The following is a 12356-nucleotide window of genomic DNA, read 5'->3' as shown; positions in this document are numbered from 1 at the left end:
AATATGAAAATGAGCACGGCTGAGTGTGTGTGTGTGTGTGTGTGTGTGTGTGTGTGTGTGTGTGTGTTTTGTATGCACCTGCAGGCATCCCTTCATACTCCATATCATTGACTAGGTATAGCTTACCATTTGCTCGAGGACAGCTACAACCCTGCCTGTCTTAAAAGAATATTGCATGTGTGTGTGTTTGTTTGTTGACCTCGGTGCATTTCTGTGCTGTTCACACAGTAATCTACAATCCTGTCTGCCTGCAGAAATCATCTCACTCGCACATATAATTTGCACCCTTTCTAATGGAGCGTTTCTGCGCTCGACACACATCACACACCTGACGCTTGGTATTCGCCTCGTCATATATTTTTATGGCAAAGAGGCAGAACTCCTTTTTCAAGTTCTTCTTTTGTTTGTGTGTCAGTGCACGCCTGTTCACCGTTCAACCTGTTCTGTGTGTGTTCTCTCTACAGGGGGTTTGGAAAGCAGGGATTCCAGTGTCAAGGTAGGAGGATTAAATGCTCACACACTCTGTGGTGGTGAATGACTTCATGGTAATTTTGTCATCCTGACTTCATGTCCTTATTTCCTATCTCTAATCGTCTCTTTCTTTTTTAGTGAAAAGTATTTCACACCTCATCTCTCTGGTTCTACCTTTCCTCTTCCTATCCTAATTCCTCATTTTTCCATTACCTGCATCTTCTACTTTCCCTCCACCTTTTATCACCTGGCTCCCTCTTTCTATTCCTTCTACTTTCGTTAAGACTCATTTATTCTTTTCTCTTTTATTGTTTTTTAACTATTATTTCAAGTGAACTCTGACGTCATAAACTCTTGATTCTGGTTCTTAAGTCATCAAAAAAATTACTAATCTTAACCTCACTTGTTTCCACAATGAATTTAATTCAAATAACCAGGGGATGCGATTTTAAGTATGTTTCAATTAACACGATATTCAAATCATAAATACTTTGAAGTGGCTGTCAACTTCCTCCTCATGAAATGTACTTATGACATTGCAGTTTGGGATGCATCTGGCACAGTGAGTCAAATGGGAAATGAAGAAATTTGAAAGTGTTGGATGCTAGAAAAATATTCTGTGTCTTTAAGAATACTAAAGAAATGGAGGAGTTGGACAAGTCTAGGAGCGGGAGCTAGGAGGGAGTGATTTTGTGCTTCATTCATACTGGACCGTTCTGTAGGTGGAGATAGTAGGAAGATAAATAAGGATCTGCAAGGAAGTGATTCAGTGTGAAATATTCAAGTAATACAGTCTGTTTAAATTTTGCTGATTGTTAAATCAAGCAGACTGTGACATGTTAGAAAGTACTGAGGGATAACTGAGTTAATCAAAAATTATTCTCCCTCACAGAATCTTTCAGCCAGAGGCTGAAAATTTCTCTCACATCTGCCATTTACATGTTTGCATTTTAATCTATGACTTGCTGTTTTTTAGAGTTGATTTGATAAACATGACCTCTCAGATGTAACTAAATGACACAGCTTGTGATGCTCAAAGCACAAAAACAACTTAATCTGAGAAACATTATCATTAATGTCGCTTTCTAGCAAACATGATCTGGTTACTCGGGATAATTCTCAAACACTGTTTTGAGCAGTTTCATGTTTAGAGTCTCTTTTCTTTGTACAGATGTACCCATATCATCGCTCCTGAATGAGGCTCATGGTCATGATAGGTTAGGAAGTAAACATTATGACATCATCCTTGACATGACTCGGGATGAATTAACTTATATCCAGTTATAGATGCTCACTGTCTTATGCAATGGTTGTGTAGAAAGGAAATACTTCCTGTGTGAAAGAGCTCATACCAACATTTATGGATTATCTTGAATAACTGGATATTGATTCCTGGAAAGAGGCATTTCAGATGATAGATTTTTGTTTAATGTGCTTTGAGCACAACAGGCTTAGTGACATCTCGTTCCATTACATCTGAGAGAGGGAACACATTTCAACAGCTGATTTCTCTAAAATTCACCAGCTCGACTAAACAAGAGGATGAAACTCTTATGTCAGCTCGAACTACACAAATGTATTCAATCTCATCACACCCTGTTTATTCAATCCTGTTTTGCAAACCAGTTCACTGCCTCAGTATGAGGGCAACATGCCACATCTGTTATACTTCATATTTCAATCCAGCATCGATTTTAGGAGTCACGAAAGGAAACCATTGAAGTTAGTGGAGACTCTCATGCCACTGATTGAAATACAGCATCTCATTGGACTTTTTATGGGTTTTATTTGAATTCTTTTTTTTTTCATGCATGTTTTATGTCTTGAATTAACTACCAGCTGAATGTGTTCAAGGATATTCATGTCTCCCAGCAACAGAGAAATATTCACATTAATCTATGTGCTGTAGGAGGCTGTTCAACACGGCGGTATTGGATTAGCTGGTAATTATCGCATGTGTGTATACAGGTCAAAAGTGTCCTTTAGCAGAGGGGATCCTCACTGCCTCTGGGGTGGAAGGGCTCTAGTTGTTGGTGCTCGAGACCCTATGCACAAATAAAGCATGTGGGAGGGGAAAGAACAATAAAATATTAGTTATCATTGAAATAGCTGAAATGTTCAATCATAAGTATGTCTGTGTGTGTTTATAATTTTGTACTCATTTGCTTTCTGACCCATCACCATCTGAGGTTGGGTTTCACTTCGCTAGAGCTGAGGGACAACGGGAGTACCTTCACAAGATCACTCGCTGACACACTCAAAATCATACAGGCACTATGTGTGTGATAAAATAACACAAAATTATATGTGAGCAAAAAAATGTTCTCCGTTATTAATTACCTTTAACCTGGGAGTAGATATTTCCAGGTTCAATAACACTAAGTTAGGTTGTGAAGATTCAACGTTGTGACATTTCTTCCTGGTGGTCTTCAATCTACTTTGTTGTGTGTGAAAATAGTTGAATAAGCTATGTGAGGCTAAGCAAAATGAAAAATAAATACAAGGACAAACATAGCTGTGTGTGTGGTGGGTAGTGCAGTTTGTTTATGTGGCTGGTGGGGCGTTGCGTATTGTGTGGGTCTGTACAGCACTGCAGGCCACTGCATCAGTGTTGTGCCTGTAAACCGTAACACCTCAGCGGATTCTGCGTCAAGAAGCAGCTTGAATTATGTCATGAATGTTTTTACAAAATGTTTGAGTATTGACAATGTTTCACCTCCTTTGTCCTGAGAAGTAGTTTGTGTGTGTTTGTATGTGTTCGTGTTCAATTTAATAAGCTGACGAGCACTTATTTCCCTAATGGATGTTTGTGCGGAACTGTGCGGTGCTCAAATGCTTCCATGTAATTGGTTTTCTGCGTGTGTGTTTATGCACGCTAATCGAGTGTGTTAAAAATGAGTTGGGTTTCAGTGTGTAACAAACTGTCGAGTGTCCTCAACTTTTCCACACAGCCTTAATGGGCAAATTATCCCTCTAGAGAGCCTGTGTAGGATGGAGGGACCTGAGTGTATGGAGCTGTGGGACACATGATAGGGGATAAGGAGGGAGAAGTGGAGAATCGTGTCAATAAAAAATGAAATGCATGCAATGACAGAAAAGAATAAGATGAGTTGAAGAGGATGAAATGGAGGACATCAAAAGTAAAAAAAACTGGGGGTGGAATTCTTAGGGTGACAAAAAGGAAGGGGGGTGAGTGGGAAGGGCGTAGGAAGAGGAAGAGGAGGATCACTTGTGGATTTCCTTGCAAGTTCTATTGAACACTGTAAGCAGAACGATGAAAGACGAAGTACATCATGACCTTTAAAAAGAATTCCTGCAGGCAGATGACAATTACGGTGCATGTGTTTGTGTGTGTGTGTGTGTGTGTGTGTGTGTGTGTGTGTGTGTGTGTGTGTGTGTGTGTATGTATATATATAGATGTGAGATGTGTGTTGGAACGATTCTTGAGTAGAGTGGTGGTGGGCATGGAAGGAGGAGATCGCACCTAAAGGTGTTGTTTTTCCACCACCTTTTTTGCACCCTTTAAAAGGAAAGATGTATTTACAGGAAGCTCTACTCAACAGCGCCGTTCAAATCTCATCCTCCCTTGTGCGTTTGTGCTTCATCGGCGGTCCAGCTGCTGTTGGGCATCGTGTCCACAGCTCTTCTGGACTCACGTATGAAACACATGCGGTTCAAAGGAGTTGGCGAACATTTTCAAACATCTGTGTTTATTGGTGATGCCAATTGCAGCTCAGGTGCTTCTGCATTTCCAACCTGTGTAGGCAGGGGGGTCTTCGGATTCAAAGCTTTCCTCCCACACAAGTAGATCACACGAATGCACGCAAGGAAACAGTGTTCATACGTAACCACATGAGAAACAGAAAAACACACACTAGAGGTGTGTCACAGAGATCTGGAAGAAAAAGAAAAGGTATTGAAGGATTTCTGACTGTATCATCCTGTGTTTTGTTTTCCATTTGCCCTGCCCTATCTTCTTTTGATGCAATGCTCCCCACTTTCTCTCTCACTTCCTTCCTTGTTCTTCACCTTTACCCATTCCTTTCCAGCCTTCTATCCATATCTCTGGCAAATATTTTTCCCTTTCTATTTTTCCAACTATTCATCTCAGATCCCCTGTTTTTTTCTTCCAGCTTCCCACTTCTTCCTCCACTTTCCTCTCTATCTCCCCCTCCTCCTCTCTTGTGGCTGTGTGCTGGAAGCTGTGGGCTTTGATGCTTTTATAAATAGCCCAAGTGTTCCACTGTGGGTACCACGAAATTGGATGGATGGATGGATAGATGGATGGATGAATGGGTGGGTGGGAGGGACTGTTATAATAAATTATTTTTAATGATTTTCATATTACAATGAAATCTGTGTCACCTTTGCCCTTAGATGATTAATTTTTATATTTATATTATTTCACTGATCATTTTTAATGAATCTTTCCTAATATAATATCCTATGCTGAAAAGATGACAATAACTTTAAAGTGAAAGTGATTGACTGAGACAAATGCTGCATTCTATAAACTAGATGGCCTCTTAAGAGGGAATGTTAGAGGATAATGAATCACCCTGAACCAAATAAACCACAATACAGTAGCGGCTGAGTTGTTTGTTTGACCGAGGCGGGTTGCTAAATGGCCAAAAAACACCAGCATCACTTTCGACTTTCAAAAGCATTCATCATGCAGGTCATCAGTGTGGAAGCAAAATCCCTCTCCTCATCCAAACAGTCTTGCAGGGACATTATTTTCAGCATTTCAAGAGCTCATCTCACATTAGGCCATTCATTGTAGCTTTGAGAGTGAGCATTATTGACAGCGCCAAAAATACAGCAGCATTATGCTATATAGATTCGTCCTACAGTCCTCTGCTGCTTTTCAGACACAACAAACCTGCCTCCTGAACAGCTTACGATCAAGTCACCCTATATGGTTTAGATGGGAGGGATCATTGTGACGCCTGCTAGTGGAGTAGAGGCTGCTGTGCAGGTTCTACTGAGATTAATATTAATTGTTGCTGTACTGTTTAACTCATGTAATGACATCTGGTTTCGAACCCAGATCCTTCTTGCTGTGAGGTGAAAACCTCTGTGCACTGTGCTACCTAATCGTAAAATCAATCTAACTTCAGTCCATATCAACACAATTCAACTTATGTGAATTATGTGAATCATGTTTGCCATTTAACATGCAGCAAGTCAAGTTGTGTTTCAACTTCTCGTCTGATTGTCAGTTAACACACAAAACACACACATTCAAACTATGACATGATCGTGTCTTCAGCAACACCCGTTGTACTTCCTGACACACCACTTCCTCCTCTTATTTTAATGTGAAGAGCACTGACGATCAGCAGTTGTGTGCATTGGTGTGTGTGACCATGATGTAGAGTGGGTCTAATATGTGAAAGTGTGTGTGTCCTGTTCAGCAAAGTCAGACAGACAGGTGAGAAATGGTGGCTACCTGATGCTTTTGTGTGTGTGTGTGTGTGTGTGTGTGTGTGTGTGTGTGTGTGTGTGTGTGTGTGTGTGTGTGTAAAGTGTAATTTTACTTGTCTGTGACGGCTAGCTCCTTTCTTGTACTCACTTTCAGTAACAGATTGACAGTTTATCTCCTTCAGGGCTCGGCTGTCCTTGCTGCTGACATTTGCAGCAATAGTACACCCGTTGCCACGGTGACACCTTGGAGACATATCATGAGGGATAAGACAGCCAATGTGGGTCAAGCTTGTTTGACATCATAGTCTTCATATGCAAATAAAAAACAGTAAACGTCAGCAACAAACGTGTGTGAGGTGCTGTTATCCTGTTGAAGGGTTTGAGGGGATGTTTCTAATAATGTCTGATAATCCATTAGCACATTTGCAATTGATTGTTCTATTGCCATTAATGTTGGAGGTGTGTAGCCACAATTATTTTAATGATGGTGACCACTGACTACAGCGACACGGTGGTGTAGTGGATAGCACTGCTGCCTCACAGCAAGAAGGCCATGGGTTCAAACCCCAGCATTTCCAACATGGCCTTTCTGTGTAGAGTTTGCATGTTCTCTCCGTGTCTGAATGAAACCCATTCTCAGGGTACTCCGGTTTCTCCTCAACATCATGAAAAACATGCATGTAAGGACACCTTAGGTCATGTTGGCCAACAGTGGCTAGCGCGCTCAAGGTGCAGCTGCCTGACCAACTCCCAATCTGACCTCTCAATTTCATTCTATGTTTCTTATTCTTCTTCTAACCAGCGATACTAACCAATAGTCCCTTCTTAGATAGATAGATAGATAGATATATACTTTAATGATCCCAAGGGAAATTCAGGTGACATCTGCTCGCAAGAGATACAATAAATACAATAAATACACACATGACAGAAAGTATAAGTAACATTATATACATGCTGTTACATAATTATAACAACAGGAAAAAGAATAGCCTAAAGCCTAAAGCCTTCTTTGATTTATTACATGTATTTACTGTATTAGAAATAGTCCTTTGAGATGTGTCACCTCATTTTCAAGGGGGTCTTATACAACATAGACTTTAATAAACACAGTTTCAACAAAGACAATGTCAATCAGTTTTTTATAAAAATCCAACAAGAACTTCCGTAATCAGCTGTTGATGCTGTCGATCCACTGCACGGTACTGCAGCATGCAGGGTGTGACTTACCTTTAGAACGAAGGAAGAGGATGAGGAGGGGTGACTTATGGTCAGTAAGAGGCAGAGTTGCCATCAGAGAGATTGTCACCAATGCTGCTTGGCGTGGTTTGTGGCAGAAAGGGGAACTGCAGTCCAGTAGTTAGATATGGCAACACGCCATTTGTTTGTATCTCTGAATGTTCATAAGTAGAATGTTTGTATGTTGAGGACTGTGTGTGTGTGTGTGTGTGTGTGTATGTGTGTGTGTGTGTGTGTGTGTGTGTGTGTGTGTGTGTGTGTGTGTGTGTGTACACAGAGAGAGAGATTTTTAACATCGCGTTTATTCTTAAAAGTCAAATTACAAAATAATTACATTGATACAAAATCCAAGACATTCACATAAAGAGGATTTTCAATAGTACTGTGCATTTTCTGAACAAAGAAAAATCTAACCTTTTAACATTTATCAAACTAAAAGAGAGAGAAATTGTACTGTAAATTTGCAGAGCTGTTTGAACTACCAGTAAATCAAATTAAATAGTTAACTGCTGGTTTTGGACAGATAAAGCACATGAATAGGTGCAGACTCACTGTGAATCTGTGTCAGTCCCAGAGAGCACCATTGTCTATACTTAACTCTGTCAATAGCTGCCTCCATCCAGCACAGAGGGGAAATGGCTCATTCGGCCTGTGGCTGCTATATTGGTGGCTGCCACCAGACACGTTTAATCGCAAGCTGGTTGCACTTAAGATCAAATGACTGCCTGTGATAAGGGTGAAACGTCCACACAGTGTCATGTATTGGTGATGCGCTTCATGCCAAACTGAGTAAATCCAGTTCATTCAATGACCCTGGAAAACTCCCCCTACAATCTGGCATATCAAGAGTCTAGGAGTTTTCTGGATGTACAGTATTTGTTTGATATAAAGCTAGAGCGTCTGCCTCAGTATAAAAAGACCACAACAGAGAAAAAGCAAAAAAAAAGTTTGAAGAGAAGTAAGTGTGCATTATCTGAACGGTTTTTACTGAAGACAACACGGTGCATTGCTAACTTCATTCCACCCACGTTCCTCTCACTTAAATAATGTCATTTGCCCCCAAGTTTTTTGATCATTTCCCATTCCCAGCCTTATTTTACAGTACATTTCTGATGTGATTGAACCACCAGGCACCAAAGTTATCAAACTCTGGACATGTGTGGCTATCACTCCATGTTTTGGGCTCTCTGTCAGTACTGTATACACATCATCTCCTAAGCAATGCAAACTCTAAATGGGATGAATGCAGTTTCCAGAGTTGCTCCATTTCAGTGTGTGTGATGGAGACCAGCTAACTATGTCACTGTTGCTCCTGAGATGACTTTAACCCCTTCGTCCACGGATGGTATCCTAGCAACAGGGACACGAGCCGACGGGAGTGATCTAAGACTTTACTGTCTCTCCCTCCATCTGTATCTCTCATCCTTTATTTGACTTTCTGCTCTTGTGTTGCTCTCCTTCACAGTTTCTGTCTCAGCTGTCTTCTGACCTTCCCTCCACTCTTTCTCTCTTGAACTCTGGTTGACTTTCCTCTCACAAGTTCCCTTTTATTCTCTCCATCTCCTTGCCACTTTATGAATACAGTATTCTTAGACTTAATGTGCCAAGGCTAATAGGTGAATGTATTGTTTAAATATCACCCACCCACATTTTTTTTTACAATTTAATGTAATTATCTTTTGTTCTGTCTTCATAGACGACTCTCTGTAACCATAATTGCTTTACACCTGTCATTCCATTAGAGCCTATTGAGTTGGGATTGAATCAGAAGAAACAGTCAGAGTGAAAATAAACCAGACTATGTTTGTTTTTTAGTTACATATTGTGAATTTGTGAGTCTGCACATGTAACGAAGAAAATAGGCAGCCAGACATCACTGGTCTGTTGCCAAGCATTGAGCGAGTTTTTGTAAGTGTAGTAAGTCCTGCCTTGCCCTCAAACACACACACACACACACACACACACACACACACACACACACACACACACACACACACACACACACTACCTGTTATTTATACCTATGCATTAAACGTCAACTTTTTTTTCTGTTGTTGTTCTTATTTTTTGGCCTTTGGCTGGTAATTACATCAGCACCATACTGTGCCCTGGACTGAATTTACTGTAAATCAGATTAAGGATGTGGAATGATGTGGTTGTTGAGAGCACATGCAACCCACACACAATGGCTTGGATACTTTTCTTCTTTCCACACCAGGATGACTACATTCATAAACTCTGTAAGTATAAATGTTTATCTACACAATAATAGTATCTGGATTCTTCTTGAGCAAAAAAATAACTGATATTAGCTGGCACAACAAACAGAGCCACAGTAGACTGCTGCCCACTGACTTTTGAGTGGGGAGAGTTACAGTATATTCATATTTTTGTTTCTCATTCTATGTTGTCAGTCGGTGTTATCAAGTACAAGACCAGTAGACATGAAAGCACACTGTGCTGCTATAGAAAACATTGTATTTTGAAGTATTACAATCAGAAATATGTCCATCTATCCAAAAGCCTAAAAACTGGTGACTTTTCAAATAAGAAACTGCAAGTTTGTCAGTAAAACAAACCATTTACGTTGTTTGATTAACAAATATTTGCCAGCAAGCACCTTTTTCTTCACAAAAAATGATGAAATTAGTGTTGCGTAAAGACAAGAAATGTGTCAAGAAAAAAATTCAAATCGAATTGGTTAGAAAAAATAAGTGAAATGAGCTGTGAAAAAGAAAGCAGAAGTTGCCAACAACTGTTTCTTCCTCTGGCTCGAGTCACCAAGTCCCATCATCAACATCAAACACCTACATTTCAAAGCTGAGAAACGTAAATGATAATGTTGGTGCCCAGATATATTTATATGTCAGCATGCATGTCTTTATGTATGCATGTATTTCCATGGAAAGGTGATCTTGAAGGTTGGTTACCTTTCTGTTTAGTATATGAGAAATAACACACACAACTGTAGACTCACCGAAGGAAGATGTAAACTGATGATCACACACTGATGACTTTTCTGTACATTTTTCACGGGAAACAGTTTTGGAAGGATTGTTTTGACTGAGCTCTCACATTTATGGTTGATGTTCCCATCAGCTCTCTCGTTAATATCTGCAGCTCTTCACTTTCACCCCTCTGCTCCTCCCTTCCACCCTCCTCTCTCCCCATCATCCTCTTCATACTGTACTTCTCTCTCCCTGAGATCATTTCTGCATCTCAATCTTTTTCTCTTATACCCATGTTTTTCTTTTCTCTGTCTGGACCAAAATGGCAGCTTGTGGGGGAGTCAAGAGAGACAGAGTGGCAGTGAAGGGTGGAAGAAGTGGTGGAGGAGGGCAGCAGAAAAGTTGGTGTACAGTACATTGTTATTTGTGTGTGTGTGTGTGTGTGTGTGTGTGTGTGTGTGTGTGTGTGTGTGTGTGTGTGTGTGTGTGTGTGTGTGTGTGTGTGTGTGTGTGTGTGTGTGGGTTGCACCACTTTAATTTGCAGCTGTTCTGCTTTTCCAAGCACTTTTCATGCATCCATAAGAAAGGCATTTAAAACCCATAGGCCAAGCTCCCAGCTTGACCTGTGGGGAAGAGACAGGTTGACAGAAATCAAGAGGAGAAGATGGAGTGAATGAAAAGACAGTGAGAGGAATGCACTGAATGGAGGCACTGAATGAGAGGGAGGTGGAGGTGTTAGCTGAACCACATAATATCATCTTGTGCCAGAATATCTTCACAGCGCTGGCACAGAGCTGAAGCTTAAGTCGAAGGGATCATGAAGCCAGACTGCAGGGCTTCCTTTTTTTTTTAATTGAATGTGAACTTGTCATACTGTGGGTGGTAGAGATGAAACGCCTTTACAATGTCTGTGGGTTCTCTTATCACAAGTATATGGATATTTTAAATGTATTACATCACAATGTACTCTAAGTGTTTTGTCTTTTTACCTCACTTCGTACATGAATAAATTAAGCAAAGCTTAACAGCAAAGTCTTTAGCATTTATTAATAAACCCAAAAACCTGCAGTAGTAGTTAGGTAACAGTTAACTGTTAACAAGCTGATCACATATTACTTTTAGGTCATCAGTAAACCTTATGTAAAATGGCTTTTAATCTAGTGTTAATGATCAACAACCTGTGTCAAATCTAAAATTGTCTTGCTGTCTGAAATAGAGACTATGACAAACTGTTAGCTCAAAAACAAATTCAACTGCTCTGAGGGACATCAGTCAGAAAATAAAGCTTTTAGGCTTTAATGTCTTTGGCAAAATCCCAGTTCTCTCCCCTTAGCTGTAGTCCTCTTCTCACCTCTCTGATATGGAATTCTCGGACAAGACAGTGTTTCCCGTTTCTTCAGGGGACGGAGGGGTGGTGGTTGTCTAACCCCTCAGATGAAATGTTTTCAGAACCCAGTAGTAGAAAGCAATGGTGGAAGATCCCAGGAAACTGATCAGAAACTTTGTAAATGAGAAGATCGCTGCAGTAAAAAGATTCACACAACTAATAACTATAATACTTTTTGTTTTGAAGTGATGCCTGAGCAAACAGGCATCCAATTTCCAGCAGAAAAGTAATCTGCTGCCAAACGTTTGTACGATCCGGATTGTTGTAATTCATTTGCCAATGTAGAAATATGATGATTACTTTAACTTCACTAATCTACTGATGACCGTTTCCTGAATAAGGATTTCAACTGCAACCCCTTGTAACTCTGTCTTGGTATGTACATTAAAAAAATAAAGGTCTGTAAAAAACAAGGGGTTAGGGTTAGAAAGAGGAGTTGGGATTGAGCCTCTGATTTAGGGTCAGCGTGCGCCTGTTGGCGGCCGGCTCAGCGGCATGGACTGAGCTGACGAATGGAAGGATTGTGTGTATTTTTGGAACAAAGGCTGTTGGACTAATGGGCTCTCAGCCTGGTGGAGTAGTTTTTGCACTGTTGGAGTGGACTTTCACAACAATGTGCCGTTGAAACAATGGCGTGGTTAAATAATGCACTTGAGCGATGATGCTAATGACAGGCAGTTGAAGAACGGTTCACCACACCGGACAGGAATAACTAACAAGCATGAAAAGCTGCTACAGGCTGAAAGACAATAAACTCAACAATAAAAAGAGAAGTCAATGAATAGAACTGCAGTTTTTGACACTCAACCAGCTCAAGAATTGAGCGTAAATGATCTTTTGTAAACTTTGAAATTGTAGAGCAACAATTTGCAAGAATCTTTTTG

General features: G+C 40.4%; 1 protein-coding gene across 3 annotated transcripts in view; it reads left to right on the top strand.

Moving 5' to 3' along the window:
• Positions 1–12356, top strand: part of prkcbb (protein kinase C, beta b) — a 71980-nt gene that overhangs the window by 1229 nt on the left and 58395 nt on the right. For 2 of the 3 annotated variants that reach the window (XM_068335961.1, XM_068335960.1), the window contains one exon: positions 465–496. In XM_068335961.1, coding sequence (XP_068192062.1) covers positions 465–496 — 32 coding nt within the window. Of the gene's footprint in view, positions 1–464; positions 497–5886; positions 5906–12356 lie in introns of those variants that run through there. The other variant, XM_068335962.1, reaches the window with a different exon arrangement.

This window comes from Antennarius striatus, chromosome 16, assembly GCF_040054535.1.
Source record: "Antennarius striatus isolate MH-2024 chromosome 16, ASM4005453v1, whole genome shotgun sequence".
Lineage (NCBI taxonomy): Eukaryota > Metazoa > Chordata > Actinopteri > Lophiiformes > Antennariidae > Antennarius > Antennarius striatus.
This window is presented reverse-complemented; position numbering and strand designations above follow the sequence as displayed.